Below are 17,459 nucleotides of genomic sequence, written 5' to 3' on the forward strand. Positions count from 1 at the left end.
AAGCAATTAACTCCAGAAAAACTTTTCTCAATGACCGTCGGTCAACTTGATCTAGCTTTGGGCGATAATAAGCAACCAGCTGGTCTCAATAAGATCGTTGATTTCTTTAAAGAATTAGCTGCCTCGGTTACCTCAGCTGATTTAATGAAAGGTGAATTCCCAACCAAAGCCATGAGCAAACTTTTATCTTCAACTGGTTCCGGTTCCGGTTCTGGGATAACCGATATGTTAAACAATTTCGTTAATCGTGGTGCATCAAGTGATTCAGCAACCTTATCAGCCGGCGCTCCATCAGCTGGCTCACAAGGACGTCAATAGACGATACAATTAGCCAACAATTAACAACTTAATTGTTACAATCAAAAGTATCTTTAATCATGTTTACCTTTTTTTTCCTTCCCGATTAATATAATGTATCAACTATTGAGGAAAACTTTTTCTTTGACAATAAAGTTATTGTCGATTTAACAATTAACATATATAATTTATTGATTATTCATCTAATTTGATTTAATTTCTTTCGGTCAAAGGTAAGTTGTTGACCTTTTTTTCAGCTTAATCATCAAATTATTGGACAATTAATTATCGAAACAATTAAGAAAATGATTCTCATTTTTTGCTTTCATTTTTTTTCTCAGTCACTGATGAGATTTGGTATTGGAATTGTTAACAATTAAACTTTAGTGTTTCTAATTGTTTCAGTCAAAATGATTCTAATTGTTAATTGTTTGATTCTCTGTTTAATTATTGTTAATATTAAATCATTTCCTTTGATTAATTATGAAAATCTTGACCAATTAACTTATTCAGTTGAACCTAAATTCTCATTTAATTTTCAATTTAATATACCGTTAACTTCATTGTTTGATAAGACAAAAATTGCTACAATTAACTTGCCAATGACTATTACAATTAGAGAGGAAAGTGATCAACCATCAGAGGAAACAATTAACAAGGAGCCAAATCAATCAGGGATGAACACAATTAAGTCAATTGATCATCTTAAACCAGAGAGTATCAGAGTTAACAGTAAATATAAATTTCCATCTAATTATCCAGCTTATATACCAATTTATTATGAAGAGCAAGATGATTATCATGATGAGGGAAACAATTTACAAGATAATCAACCACAACAATCAATAAAAATCACCAACAATTCAAATAAAACCATCAACAATCAACGAAATGATTACAATCATAGAAGAGATAAATTTTCATTCCAACAAAGAATCAAGAGAAATCATGAAAAGTAAGTTTTTAATTGCGATTTTCAATCAAACTATTAACTGATTATTGACCAATTGAATTTATTTCACCTCAATCTAATCAAAAGTAATCCAGTTGAAGGTGTTAATTGTTTCTCTAAACTAGTTTGTCAAATTTCACGAGCCCAATTAATAGATTATCATTTAATTGAGCCGATCGTCATTGATATATCAAGGTTTGTAAATCACAATCAACTAATTGCTAAATAGTAACTAGCTCTGTATTTAATAGTGATAATTGTTTCATTTAATTTTCCTTATTCCTTATTCAGATTTACTCAATTAACGGTCAACAATCAAAGTGATCATGATAATCAACAAGAGAAACAATTATTGGGACCATTGAGAGAGGCTGAACAATTTGGACGATTATCTGGTAATTGTGAAGAAAAATATTCTAATTGTAACTAAATTAACTCTCAAAGGGCACAACAATTAACTGCCAATGATTAAACTTCAACATTTAAAAAGTTAATCAACAAGCAGATTCAATTTTTTCCTTCTATTAAAATATTGAAACAATCAAAGACAATCAATCATAATAACATAATTGTGACTTTTAATTGTAATTTAAATCGATGAGAAATTTTGAATTTAATTTAATTTTAAACTGTAATTTAAATCAAATAGGAAAACAATTTATTTCCTTGTGAATAATTTTTTCCAGTTGATTGTTTGATTAACTAAATCATTTGGTAACAAACAAACAAACAAAATAAACAAATCCAGTGAATTGAATTAATTTGTATTAATCAAATTGTTAATCATTACAATTAACCAAAAGTATAATCAAGTCAATCATAATACATGAAATAAAAAACAAAACAAAGTTAATTGTTGAACATTTAAAATCAAATCTCAATAATAATAAATTAAAATCAATTGACTAACAAAAAAAATTAAATTAATAAGTTAAATTGTCAAAAGTTTGATAATATAAATAAATTGTTTTCTGTGATTGAAAAACTTTTCAAACTATTAAATTATGTATATAAAAACAACGCAACAATTAAGGTGAATTAACTAAATTAAATCGGTGGAAAGTACAGTTAAGATGATTAATGATCGGTATATATGATTGGAGGGATAATTAAAAGGGCACAAATTGTAAACAAAGTTATGAGACAATTAAAGTTAATCATTTGCAGCCGAAATCTTGATAAGCTCTTGGATTGTTTTCTCGATCATGTAACCACCATTTATTTGATTTGGATTCGCATTCGATTGGATTTGAGTTCGGTGTTAGTGTGTCCATTAGATGGAGAGTATTGCCCATGGCGAGGAAAAGTCTGAACGGATCTTCGGGAACGTAGGTCATTTGATTTTGTTGAAGTTCCAATCGGACCTTTCGAGATTTGGGCTTGAGAAAAGCGTCCGAACGAATTTGATCTGCTTTCATTTTATTGTTTCGCAAATTAATTACCACTGGATTGGTGTTGTTTCGCTCCTCAATGAAAAAGGTTCCTCGAGTGATATAACCAAGTTGATTAAGTCTCATGTTGAGTAATTGAAGGTTGGCTAAATTAGCGAAACAATTATCTTGCACTTGCATGATTGCGTTATTGTGAAGGTACAAACGCTGAAGTGAGACCAGGTCGGAGAAAACGTTTTTCGGTATAAAGGTCAACTTATTTTGGAAAAGGTTGAGTATCTTAAGGTTAGAAAGTCCGACAAAAGTTTGACTGGACAAAGTGTAGATGTAATTATGTCCAAGATCGAGGTTGGTTAAATTGCGAAGATCTTTAAACGCTCGTTCAGCGATCACATTGATTGAATTAAGTCTCAGGTCAATTGTTCGTAGGTTTTTAAGTCCTTTAAAAGTGAACGGGTCAACCTTGGATATTGAATTAACACCTAATTTAAGCTCAGCTAAATTGGACAATGGGATGAAGATGTTACCGTTAAGTGTACTGATCTTATTATTATAAAGGTCAAGTGAACTTAGTTCGGGTAGGCCGGTGAAAGCGTTTGGTGATATGTTGGCGATCTCGTTACCATTCAGGTCAAGAGTTTTCAAAGCTTTCAGTCCCTTTAAAAGGTCAGCATCAAGTCGGGCTAATTTATTATTACCCAAGGCCAATGATCGTAAACTATCAAATGGTTCAAAAACATCCACCTCGATACTGTCGATCTTGTTATAACTTAAATCAAGCGATTCCAACTTTTGTAGGCCAAAAAACATATCCTTTTTTAGCTTGTGAATTGTGTTACGAGATAGATCAAGATTTCGAAGCTCAATCAGATCACTTAAGCCCATCAGTTCAATGTCACGAATCTTATTGGCGACAAGATCAAGAGTCTTGAGATTATCAAGTCCAGTGAAAGTTTTACGAACAATTAACTCTAAATTGTTCTCATTTAAATATAATCCTTCGAGGTTGATTAATCCAGCGAAAGCTTCATTGTCGATATATTCAATACGATTCTCAAGTAGATTGAGATATTTAAGGTTGGTCAACTTATCGAAAGCTCGAGAGGGAATCCGTTTGAGTTTATTTTTCGAAAGGTTCAAAGCTTTAAGTGAAATAACCGATTGTAAACATCGATCTGGAACTGATGAGATATTGTTATCGGACATATCGATAGACTGGATGGTCAATAGTCCATCGAAACCATTATCACAAACGGTTGTAATCCTATTTGAACCAAGAGATAACTCTTGAAGTCCTCGAAGTTCATTGAAAGCATAACAAGCGATATCGGAGAGATTATTTTTCTTTAGATTGAGAATATTTAAATTAGCGAGTCCAATGAAGGTTTCAGGGGAAATTGAATCGATATCATTGGCATCCAGGTCAAGAATAGTTAAATTTTTAAGCTCTCGAAATAAACCCGAAGGTATATTGTGTAATTTATTACCGGACAAAGTGATCGTCTTGATATTTGCCAAATCACGGAATGAGGTTTCACAGATAAAGTTAATCTGATCGTACCAAAGTTCAAGAGTTTCAAGTTGCCTTAAATTTGAGAAAAGGTTACAGGTAATATTGGAAAGGTCAGTAAAGGCAATCTTGACCGCTGAAAGGTTAGGAATACGTTGGAAAGTGTCATCTTTCATGGTCAACATGGAGCCGCCATGAAAGGCCATCTCAAGCTTCTTGGGCACATAACTTGAAGCCTTTTCAGCACAATAACGGTCAATAAAATTATAACCTGAATATAAGAGATAAAATTCAATTCAATTTATTAATTTCTCAAAGATAATAACAATTGAATGGGGTTAAATGGTTAAGGGATAAAAGAGAAAGAGAAGAGAGAGAAAGATGATGATGAGGTTGAAGAAGATGAAGATCATCATGAAAGAGAAGAGGTAAAGATGGAGGATGAGATTCTTCATGTAATCAAATCATCTTAAAGATGGATGAACAAGAAACAAGAAATTCGGGTTGAATCAGGAAAAAAAGACACTTTTTTGCTTCTATTTAATATCGACATCGTTGGGGTCAAGTAATTAAATCATTTCGCTCAGAATGATTAACTTAATTCACTATTAACTCATCAAACAATCAATTTAATCATCTACGAATACAATTGTTACCTCTATCTCCCTCTATCGTTTCATTTCATTGACAATTACAATTGACAAATCAACAGACTGATTAACTAACGTGAATGAATGAACAGTTAATTAACACCTTGGATTAATTTTGAGTTAATCTTTAATGAGACAAAGAGCTTAATTACTGATTGGTTAACAATTTAGAGCAAAAGTTTATTGTATTATCTGAAATTGTTTCCAATTAATTTGGTTTATATGGTCAATTGATTTGATTGTAGTAAAAATAATCTAAAGGTAATTAGATTAATTTATTTTACCTTTGTTTAGGTTAATCGTTATAATCTTTCAGGTAAATCATTTAATTGGAGGATTTAGTTTAACCTTCAACTTATTAATTGTACCTGAAACTTTTTTCACAATTAACCTTCAATTTTGCTTCTGAATACTCATCATTAAAGTCAATCACAATTAGACAGTTGATAGTTAATTAATCTGAGTGTATGGATAGTAAGTTAATTGGTAAAAAAAAAAGGTCAAAACAACAAAGATGATTTAATTTAATCTCGACTAACATTTATCAGTGATTAACTAAATCGACCTTGATTATGAACATTATTATAATGATTGACAAGATTAAAGCCCAAGGCGATTAAAACTAATTACTAATTATCAATAAGATTATCCCAATCCAACAAATTGTAAGAAAATGAAACAATTTAAACATACAAGTGAACCTTGAATTAGATAATGAAATTAATTGAAACAACAACAACAACAACAACAATTTACAAACATTTGGATGGACAATTAAACTTAATCCTATTCTTTGTTAATGTGATGATCACAATTAAAGATTGAGAGAGAGAGAGATGATATTAATTAGTCAGGATTAGAGATTAACTTACCTGAAGCTGATCCATTTACATTGATTCCATTACATGTAAATCTAATTGTTCCTAATTTATTTTGACATTCACATCCTGTTTGTGAGATAATACAATTAACTGGATTAAGAGAGATCAATAAAACACCAATGAAAAGTATAATTAACAAAAAGGGTAATTGATAGTTAATCAGGTTGACCATGACTCTACGGTCAACACACAATCACACGGAGGTCAACGGAGGGTAACAACAAATAGATTTTGATAACTTTTTGATTGAGAAAAAGAAAAATTAAATTTCCTAATTCCTGGTTATGGTTAATTAGTAAACCACTAGAACAACTTAATCCAAATTAATTGTTGTTGACATTGATTACTTAAGTAGTGATGATAATGGTTAATCAACCAAAATTAAACAAATTGTGAACAATTAATTTCCAATAAGTTAAGTGAGACTCAGAAAAAAATATTATCCTTGAAAATGTTGAATAAAAAAGTAACCAGAATAAAAAAATGAGATGATGAAGATAAAATGAAGATGAATTCAGGGAAGTTACAAACTGGATAAACTTGATCATCTTCATCCTCATCCTCATCCTCATCTTCATCTTCATCTTCATCCTCATCTTCATCTTCATCATCTTTATCCTCATCCTTGTATTTAACCATCAACAAGATCATCTTTTACCTTTAATCAACTTCATCTGCTAATCATTTTGATGATGTTTTTTTTAACTAAATTATCAACTAATCAGCACTGGCCTTGATTGTCATTCAACTTAATCATCTTAATCGGCATCGTAATTAACTTAATCATCGTAATCAGCCTGGCTTCTGACCTCTTCTCATAGGATTTGATTTGTTAATTGCGATGATATAAAAAAAGGTAAAGAGCAAAACTAGTTTACTGTTTATTTATTGATTAGTAATAATAATAACTGGTTAACTATTAACAGTTAACTGTTAACGGTTAATCAATTGAAATTTTCTCAATCTCTAATCAAGTTAAATTGCCTGGAACAGAATGAACTAAATCAAATCAAATCAAATCAGTGTTTCGTGTTTTCTTGCAAAACTTTTTTTCATCTTTCTATTTAATTGGTTATTACTCAATGATGATCTAATTGATTAAAATTAAATTTCATTCTAATCAGATGTATTGATATAAATACGATGTATTGATCATAATTAACTGATTAGTTGATGTAGTAAATTACAAGAGTTAATTCAATCAATATAATTAATTGCTCTTTATTTTGATCTTTTGTACTTTGATATTTGTATTAATATGTTTAATTGTTGCTGTTAATCAGTTTCAATTGTTGTGGTTTAATTTGTTGTAAAAGGAAAATTAATTGTAAATTAATCATGATTAACTTTTGTAACCTGATTCAAAATGAGTTACTGATTTGTAATAATTCAATCAAATTGAGTTTTACCATTTTAATTGTGAGAAATAATAATAGAAATTTTTAATCAATAACTTAATTGTTTCAGTGTTAATTGTTGAGAGATTTAAGATGATGATAATAATACAAATGAGCAGAAAATTAAACCTCAAATTAGAGTTACAATTGAATCGGACAATTAAAAAATAATAAAACAATTAATAGATTGTGAAAATGAATGAGACAATTTGGTTTTGTTTCATATTTTCATTAGGTTGATAATTATCAAAGTTAATCAATGAAAGATTAAATCATTTACAATATGATGATTAAGGTGATAATGATGAGATGATGATGACGGCACAAAGGGAGAGAGTGAGAGAGTTGATCCTCAACAATTAATCCAAATCATGAATGAATTTCATCATTTATTCATAAATATCATAAACATTTTCAATCTTATCCTTTTTGTTTCAACAATTAAATCAAACAGCATCTTGATTACAATAAGAAACCAGATTAAGAATCTAATTAAACTAAATTGTTGTCATTCTTTACTGATCCTTTTTCCCTTCCTTAGATAAGATTAACATCTCCTGAGTTAATTATAATTACAATTAATTTACATAATTGTTTCTCCTTCACATTTGTGACAATATAATTTTCACCATTGATCCAATTGATTGAGACAAAAACAAAAGTGTTAATTGTAAATTTCATTGGTAAATAAATATTCAAATTTCTCTTTGATTGTTAATTGTTGTTGCTGCTTATTCCAGGAACATGGACCACGCGGGTTAATTGTTGATAATGATGACAATCAAATTATGATAATGTCTTTGATTATGATGATACATTCACCAATGGATTGAAAAAAAAAGTTGATAAAATTGCATCAGAAAAACAAATTGAAATGAAAAGGGTTATAATCTGGTAATGAATCACTAATGAGTCTGATGCGTATTTGATTGTTGGTTAATTGTAACAAAATATTAGTGATTAACGATGATCTGAAACAACAGTTTGATGATTAGATGGAAATTTGAAAAATGATGAAATTCCGGTGATGAGATTGTTTTACCATAGAAATGAAAGGTTCTCATCATGAACCACATTTTCGAAATGTCCAATGTCCAGTCTCTTGATTCTTTTGAAATTTTCTTCGTTAATTACATTAAAAAATTCGTTAATCATCAAATTAGTTGGTTCAAAATGATTAATCTTAAACTATCACAGACAAAAGAAAAAGACAGAGAAAGAAACTCGTGGACTTGGTCATCATGTTTATTTGTTTTCCCATGTGAATAGAAGATGAAAATTGATTGATTGATTATAATCTTTGATGGAGATGAAGATGAAGATGAAGATGAAGATGAAGATGAAGATGAAGATGGTGATGATGGTGATGATGATGGGAAGCATAGCTCGATATATATCAGCTGTAATCAAAACACCTAAGGTGCTTTGTGTACACAATTAAATGAGTTAAATCAACAATCTTATATAATTTTCATCTTTTGATTGTCTCATCTTTGTATGACAAAGAGAAAGGGAGAAGAGACAATCAATTGTTTCATTTTTACAATTAAAGATAATATAAAAAATGTTTTTCTTTCTTAATGAATAATTTTCCATAAATTCTTTTCCTCTATTAATAACAATTGATTATTATTCTTGAATGATTAGGCTTTTCCGGGGCTTGTTCGTTGTTCCTTAAATATAAAAGTTTCCTTGGTATAAACATCCATTTCATCATTTAACTTTCTTCAAGCGTTTTCAAGGGTTTTAAGGCTAAATTGTTGTTGTTGTTGTTGCTTTTTGGTGATTGGGATAATGACGATGATAATGATGATGATGATGATGATGATTAAAGTCTCAATTTAGATGTTAATATGTCATTGTAAACATTTTCATCTATACGAATGTATTTATCTTGAGATGAATCCAGAACGTAAAGTGGATCTTTAACAATCTGAGGATTATAACCTTCTTTGGAAAATTTTGTTTTGGTCAATTTGTGAGTTCCCGTGGTTTCCATTTGAGAGGCGATTCTGACCATCACGGGAATTGAGAAAGAGGGTAAAACTTTGTGCATCTTATGTAGGGTATCATCAAGATCAAGTTGATTATCGTTACCATGGATAACAACCATTCCAGCTTTACCTTCACAACCGGGAATATCAACACCATAGACAACACAATCAGTTAACTCTAATATATTTGATATAACAGATTCCACCTCTGAAGTAGATACATTTTCACCCTTCCAACGGAAAGTGTCACCGGTACGATCTTTAAAGTATAAATAACCATTGATATCCATATAAAGAAGATCACCAGAGAGAAAGGCTGAATCTCCTTTACGGAAAACATCATGAACTATTTTCTTTTTTGATGCTTCAGAATCAACGTAACCATCAAATGCCCTGGAGGGATCAGATTCTATTATTTTTCCAACAAATTCACCACATTCACCACCTTGACAAAGGACACATAAACCATTGGCATCTCTTACAGGTTCATTTGTACTCTCATCGATTTTAATCAGGGCCACAGGATAAATTCCAGGTAATATTCGTGAGATGAATCCACAGGAACCTTCCTGATTATCGACATTGACTGAAAGATTGAAAAAGAAAAAGAAAAAAAAATTAAATTAATCATCAATCACTTTGAAATCAATGAAAACATTCAATGTCAAATGTAATTAAATTGTGAAATAAATAATTGATCAGATTGTATTATCAACTGATCAACTCGATTAAATGTCCAAAAGCATTACTAGAATTGTAAATTGAGTGATTTTGTTAACTAATGTGCTTTAAAATCATTGAAACAAAATTTACAATTTAATTAATATGAATGAGAAACAAAATTGATTCACAATCAATTTAATCATCAAATTTAATTGCTCATTTTTCAATCTGTTGTTATTGGTTTCAGGCAAGGACAAAGACAATAGTGTTAACATGTAAAAATCATTGGGAAATTAATTTTTCTTAAAAATCAATGACACACACTAATCAAGGTAACAATTTGTCCAGCAATTAAGTATATTAACAATTTAGGATGATGATTTAAGAGGAAAGTCAATATCGTGATGACAATGAAGATAATAATAAACACTGTTTGTGGTCAACCGGTTTTTACAATACTATTAATTAATTGAAAGAACAAAATTATTTAAATTGTTGATTGATTGTTAAAGATTATTAAGTTCCTTTTAAGATTATTTGAATTATCGAAACAGTGTTGAAAATTAACTTTTTTTCTCAACAATTAACTGAATAATAAAATATAATAATAAAGTTTTTCAAATGAGTAGAAAATTTTTCATTATCTTTCCTAATTGAATTATTTAGTTAATTTGATTGGGAGAAAAGCTTCTTACTTAAATTGTAAGTTACAATTTGCTGCCCTGTAGATTGACCTAAATTGTTGTTGTGAAAATTAAATTTAAATTTAAATTAAACTGAGATTAAACATGTGAAAGGTCATCAGAAATTAAGATTGATTTAACTGTATTAATAGTCGAGTGTTAAAGTTCATTAATGATGAAATCAAGAAGAAAGAAATTAATTGTTGTTTATATGTGAAAGATAAATTGAAAAAAAAAACTTTGAACGGTCAAGAAAAAAATCTAATAATCAATATTCAGATGACCAGTAAAAGTTAATCAAGAAAAAGGTAACTATAGCCCATTGATTGTATTATTATTGTTGTGTTTATATGAGTAAAATAACTGAAAAGCCTGAGGGTTTAACCTGAACCAGAGCTGAAAAGCTTAATGACCGATCTGATCTGATCGCTGATCTTGAAATTAAATATCATGAATTTATATTAGAGACTGTTGGTTCTTATGTTGATAATCATTGAAGAAAAATAACATCAAGAGAGAGAGAGAGAGAGAGAGAGAGAGAGAGAGAGAGAGCGATAAAATAAATGGCCTGAGGAAAGGTTAAGGATGAATTAAGAAAGATTGTTGTGAAATGATACTCGTGTTTAGGTGAGTTCGCATTAAAAGTGTACGTGTTAATGGCGAGAGGGAAAAAGTCAAACATCACCTTCACTATTTACACTTTCACTTTCTCTCTCTCTCTCTCTCTCAGTGGTCAATTGGTAACCTTTTAAATGATTGTTTTCAATTCATCATCATAACTTTTTTATTTTTTTCCTTCTTTCATTTTTAAACATCTTTCTCTCTCTCTCTCTCTCTCTCTTGATCCTTTCAACAAAAAAATCTCCTCTCTGTCCACCACTTAACTCGAAGTTAAAGTTAATTGTTATTGTAATTGATTGAAACTTTTAAATTGTTTACTATTTTGTTAGCTGGTTACGAAGTTTACTCTTTGTTCACATTTACTTTTCTGCCTGTAATTATTACCTCAAGTCTCTAAATTGATGTGTTTACTTGAACTATTTGATTAATCAAATAATTTTTTCTATTGTTTTCGATTTCTATTATAATAATAAGTTAATAGTTGTTTCTTTGAATAAGAATGTAAAATTAAAATATAAGAAATAAGAGATAAATAATAGAGAAATAAGCAAGAATTAGTCGAACTTGATTTACTGGATGTTGATCAATTAAATAAACCTGATAATCAGAAAATTAATTTAACATGTAAAATCTAACAACACGTAATCATTGGTAAGTATTTGCTATAAAGATCGTTGTTTATCCGATTAACTAGAAAAAGTTAACAACATTACCTTACACACAAAACATGATCAAATGAGATCTAATTAATGTGATAATTGTACTTACTGACGTTGGCATTTCCTTCGGTAGAACCATAAAATTCACCGATTCGATTGACATTAAATCGTTTAGCAAATTGTGACCAAATTTTGGGTCTTAATCCATTACCAAACATAAGAGTTACATTGTGCTGAGAATCAGTTGGCTTTGGATTTTGGGCAAGAAGATATCGACAAATTTCACCAATATATTGTGCAGCCTGAAGTAAAAGTGATTATAATTTAGTCAGTAAACTATTAGATACATTGTACATGATTGATTGATGGAGTCAGTTATTATCAAGAAAAGAAATGATTACTGAAAAGCAATCAAGTTTCCGTGGTTCGTTAACATGTTGAAATCACCATGTTAAACAAGGAAATATTCAGACTGAATTATCATCATGACCATCGTCATAATCATCATTATCATCATAACCTTTTTTAACTTTCACTTTTACAGTTTTAATACTAGTTGTAACTCTCCTTCTTCATCTTATTCATGCCTCTCTCTCTCTCTCTCTATCCCGCCTTTTCAGGTTTCCCTTTTTTAGATACACGCACACATAGAATGATGATAATGATGATCATCATGATGATGGTTCATTAAGTATGAAGACACTCACCGTGCATTTGTATTTTATACAATCAGTCCAAAACTTAGAGGCTGAAAATTTAGCTCTAAGGGCAATGGTATCGCCAAAAATTAAACATTGACAGGTTCCTAAGGAGCCACCAGCTAAGTGATAAAGCGGAAGACAATTGTAAATAACTTCATTTGGACGGAATCCAATTAGATTTCGTAGAGCAGCTCCCATCCAATAGTAACGAATATGTTTGATTATAGCAGCTTTGGGTAATCCAGTTGTTCCAGAGGTATAAATGTAAAATAAACGATCTATTCACAGAGACAGAGAAAAAAGAACAATCAATTAATCATCATGAAGAGAAAAAAAGTTAGAAATTCACATTACAATGTAAATTAGTTAAATGATTTCAAGAATTATTGATTTCTTTTCTTCGTCTTCGTCATATGGTGATGATCATTTAGCAAATTGATATTGAACAAATAAAGAGATTTTGGTAAATAGTAGGAAAGATTAGATTAATCTAGTGGCTTAGAATCATTTAAAATGCTTAATGATGAATTAAAATTAAGATGATAACAACAATTTGCGTGTTCAATTCAGTAACAATTATGGACTTTGAAGATATGTAATTTTTCTTGTCAAACAATTACCTCCCTTTTACTTTGCTCACTTAATAATAATGTTCAAATCTAATCGATAAGAGCAAGAATAAAACATTAATACTGAATGAATGAATAAATGAATTAAAGTAATCATTTTGTAAATAAATGTACTAGTATAACGATGTAATAATAATAATGATACATCAACATGATTTGTTTACTTTTCAATAACTCATATGTTAACAGCTAATTTGAAACAAGCTCGTGTAATAATCAATGAAAATATTAATCATTATCATCACTAATTGGCTTGATTATTTTATCACAATTGATGTTTCAAGTTTTTGTTGATGTGCGAAAGAGACAGATAGAGATTATTATTATTCAGCTGATTCAGCTGATTCATCTCTATCTTTTTTTTACTCTTTTACCAATTAACTTTTCTATTCCCATGTCATTATCAACTTGACGAAATTGTTATTGCTGATTTTTGATTCAATTGATAGAATAAATTACCATTGAAATTTCCTTTCCAAACAGTTGATGGAAGTGAAAGTGAACTTTCTTCTATTAGATTATGTAAAGGTTTCGCTGAGATAATTTTGGAATCAAATTTTCCTAGGCATAGGTATTGCATTCCCTCTCGATTCTTATCCAAGGTTGGTGCGATTTCTTCGATTGCTGTAAAAATTGAGAGAGAAAGAGATTGTATTAGTAGTAATTCTTTAGAGAGAGAGAGAGAGAGAGAGAGAGAGTAATTTAGTAAGAAACAAAATACACGAATTGACAATTTAACATTTTATCAATTGTACCTAACGAAGCGAGATGAAGGTTGAGGTAAGCACTGAGAGAAAAGAGTTGCATTTAAATCAAGTCAACCGGACAAATAATAACAACACAAGTTGAGTTGATAATTAGTCTTATCTTTGTTAAAATCGAACTTTTTATGTCTTTCTATCTTTCTCTCATTAATGGCATGATTATAATACCTGATTGTTGTTATTATTTCACAAGCTTGAAGACTTGTGGGTGAAATTAAAAGAATTTTAAAAAGGCGAAAGAGGAAAAAAGAGAGAAATTGAAAAAATTGATAAGCCCGAGGCTTTTTTTCAGTTTTTCTTTTTCTTTTTCTTTTTCCCTCTTCATCATTTTCATATATCATCATGATCATCTTACCTTTTGAGAGTTCAGGTGTAAAAATGACAGCTCTACATTTGACAACAGTAATGGAATGGACTAAGGTGTCCAGACGGAGATTGGCATTAATCAGAGCGGTAATTATTCCTGCTTTAGATAATCCCAACCAAAGGGCTATGAATTCTGGACGTGAATCCATGAAAAGGGCAACCTCTTGACCTGGTTGATAACCTAAATCAAGGAAAGTGTTGGCCACTTTATTTGAATAATTGTCAAGATCTTTGAAGGTCCACACTTGATCTTCAAACAGGATTGCAGGTCGATTAGGATGTCTTTTAACCGTTTGTAGGAACAATTGAGGTATCGTGGAATTGTTTTTCTTAATCAGGTAAAGAGCAACTTTGGTCTTAATTAAACGGTAAAGACTTTTCAAATCACGAGAAGCGGTGTTGATGATGATTTTAAGAAAATTCCGACCACCGCTGATAATGTAAAGAGCCATTAGGAAGAAAAGTGTCTTCCAAAGACCAATAAAAACACCTATGGAACATGCCACTAGAAAGATGACTTTTAGATTATTGATTTTAGCGTACATGGTGATTGTGTGTATATGAGATGATGAGATAACAGTAAAAACGAGAAGAGAATAATAAAAAAATATCAACAATGAATGAACAAGGATGAGAAGGTGTTGGTGATAAAATGTTGCTGATGGAAAATGACAATGATGATTTTGATGATACAAAATGAGTTGGAGAGACAAAACCCTTAATTAACTCAGAAAATGAAACAAATTGAGACAATAATCGAAGAAAAGAATATGAAACAGATGCTTTTCAATGATCCAGAAAGAATTTTTCTTCTCCAAAGATTACAAGAGACACCGGAGAAAAGAATAGAATTTTTTTTGTTGGAAAATTAATCCCAAGTAAACAAATTTGACTGTACAACTATGAAAAGACCATGAAACCAGGTAATTATTTCCAAATTGATTATCAATAGTCTTAAAGTAGAATATAGATGATTGTTATTGGTATTTGATGTTTAAACAGAGAAACAATTAAAATAATTAGTAACACAAAACAGAGATTATAAAAGAAACACTAATTTTCTCAATGAAGAAAAATTCTCATGTGTTGATGTTGAGAGTGAAAAATGTTTCCATTTATAAAACATTCAAGAGAAAAAGAGAATAACTAAAAAATGATAAAGCAAAAAAAGAAATTAAACACAATCAACTAATCATTTGTTTACACCATTCACAGGTAATCATAATTGACTTGTAACAATTAATAAATAAAATAACACAATCAAGAGATAATTAAACCAACTAAACAAAAATCAAATTCACTTTTTACTTTCAACCAACAAAAAGGAAACTCCCCTTTTCCCAAATTCGCCCACAGATGGAGCCACCTAAATTCTAAGCGCCATCTGGTGAGAAGCCGAAAAAAAAATCGAAAATTAAAATTTACCTTTAATTTGATTATCGATCGATTTTAATTGTACAATTTAATGTGAATTATTTTCTATTAAATTTAATGGAATCCAATTTGTGGTGGAAATTTTTCTCTATTACTACAATTGACTTTCATTGGGAATGAAAGGGAAAAAAAGTGAGAATTCCAGTGTCAATGGGTAAACGTAATGATGGTGAACAATTAAGTAAATCAATTAACAAGAAATTTCCAGTTTAACTAGACTTTGTTTCCAATGGTAAATTGTAAATGTCTTGGAGCGATTTAAGTTGATTACATGATGAGATAATTTTCCATTGGAATGTAATTAAAAGTCAAATGGGAAATCCCAAACAATGTTACTGACCAAGGATAACAATCAATGTCTCTCATGAATTGACCTCTAAAGGTTGAGACAAATTTGATTAACTAAATTAGTTGATTACCTTTTCCCTTTCCCTTTGCCTGATTGTTTGTTTATCTCTGAGTTTTATATTCAATCAGAATTGGAAATTGTTTCTCTCATTCTCAAAGTCACCAAACCTCATCTTCACTGATTAAGATACTTGGTGAGTGATTTAAGTTTGCAAAACGAAAGCAATCAAATCAAGTGGAAAATCTTGAAGAAAATTATAATTACACTTAATTGTAAACTTTACGCTGATCAAAGTCATTGCCTCTCAATCCCAAAATTCTGGAAAACTGGTTGAATCATTTGCCCTCAGGCAGTTTGATGATTTGTTGCAACATTTTCTACCTCACATTTATTATCATCCCAATCGATACTAATTATGATTAAAGCTAATCATTTGGAACCTTAAATGATAATCAAATCAACAGAGAAACTTGTATTGAAGAGTTAATATTGTTAATTAATTGATTCCATTCAACAATTAACAACTAAATTAACCGTTAATCCATTTTGTTTACGGGAAAATTAACCTTCAACTCTATTAGTTGAATGAATTTGATTTAATCAACCAAATAAACTGAATTAAAATTAATCATCAATACCAAATGATGAACATGCTAATAAATATTCAAATTAATCTGACAATCAGCAACAATTAAAACAATTTAACAACTCAATCCATTTTGTTTACTATTAATATCTCAAAACAAGACAATTGATTAACTAACAATTCAATAATTATGCTGATAATTATTACAATTAACAGATTTAAACCTGATTGACACGCTATTGATTGATTATAATCAATTGCGTGTATTAAGTCAATTAAGGTAATTGTTAACACTAATTGTTAATCAACTTGTTTGAAAATGTCAATTTTTAATCACAGTTATTGATTTGATTACTTTTCAATTAATTTCAAATAACAAAATTGTTACTTAATCATTTGAATTACTGGTAACTTAATTAACTTTTGTTGTTCACAACTCTTACAATTAGATTAATAGATTTGACAGTTTTACAAGATTAACTAATTGCTGAACAATTGTTATCGTGATTAATAATTAATCTTCTTAACAATTAAATATTAAATGGTAACTAATCAACTTCCTACTAACTTTTACTCTCATTTTAATCAGGAAATATAAATTCAATGATTTACTGATTAGTTACTTTTAATTTAAATTAACAATACAATTGATCAACTGGTCAATTGGTTATGTTAACAATCAATCAATTGTTTAATCAAGAAACAATTGTTAATCACAATGGAGGTAAATCAACTTGACCCATTGAAGAAAACACAACAAATTCAATTTTGGACTTGCAATTGTCCATTAACAATTAACTTGATCACTTGGCCTCGATTTTAATTGTTGAACAATTTTTTTCAACAATTCATCTATTGATATTAACCCTTTTGATTAACTAATCTAATTGACGTTTCTAATTTGTAATAATTAACTGATCATCATTGTAACT

At 29.6% G+C, this 17,459-nt stretch overlaps 3 protein-coding genes across 4 annotated transcripts; 1 reads left to right on the forward strand and 2 right to left on the reverse strand.

The window, feature by feature from the left end:
• The first annotated feature begins 707 nt into the window (after positions 1-707).
• On the forward strand, positions 708-2,045 carry LOC128393342 (uncharacterized). 2 transcript variants are annotated; one of them, XM_053353512.1, is made up of 3 exons: positions 708-1,252; positions 1,337-1,444; positions 1,541-2,045. In XM_053353512.1, the coding sequence occupies exons 1-3, from the start codon at positions 708-710 to the stop codon at positions 1,677-1,679; spliced, it is 792 nt and encodes a 263-aa protein (XP_053209487.1). In that variant the 3' UTR covers positions 1,680-2,045. The 2 variants fall into 2 exon arrangements, with proteins under 2 accessions (XP_053209487.1, XP_053209488.1); XM_053353513.1 differs by lacking the exon at positions 1,337-1,444.
• A 150-nt stretch (positions 2,046-2,195) lies between these two features.
• On the reverse strand, positions 2,196-6,106 carry LOC128393339 (toll-like receptor 6). Its single transcript, XM_053353510.1, has 2 exons — positions 5,673-6,106; positions 2,196-4,421 (listed from the first exon to the last, which is right to left on the reverse strand). Exons 1-2 carry the CDS (start codon positions 5,851-5,853, stop codon positions 2,407-2,409), a joined length of 2,196 nt encoding a protein of 731 aa, XP_053209485.1. The 5' UTR covers positions 5,854-6,106; the 3' UTR covers positions 2,196-2,406.
• Positions 6,107-7,722: 1,616 nt separating this feature from the next.
• Positions 7,723-15,417, reverse strand: LOC128393078 (long-chain fatty acid transport protein 4-like). The gene is made up of 5 exons (XM_053353202.1): positions 14,148-15,417; positions 13,488-13,652; positions 12,406-12,677; positions 11,808-12,000; positions 7,723-9,658 (listed from the first exon to the last, which is right to left on the reverse strand). Exons 1-5 carry the CDS (start codon positions 14,701-14,703, stop codon positions 8,907-8,909), a joined length of 1,938 nt encoding a protein of 645 aa, XP_053209177.1. The 5' UTR covers positions 14,704-15,417; the 3' UTR covers positions 7,723-8,906.
• Positions 15,418-17,459: the final 2,042 nt, after the last annotated feature.

Source organism: Panonychus citri, unplaced genomic scaffold (genome assembly GCF_014898815.1).
Source record: "Panonychus citri isolate SS breed McGregor unplaced genomic scaffold, ASM1489881v1 Contig00138, whole genome shotgun sequence".
NCBI classification, from domain to species: domain Eukaryota; kingdom Metazoa; phylum Arthropoda; class Arachnida; order Trombidiformes; family Tetranychidae; genus Panonychus; species Panonychus citri.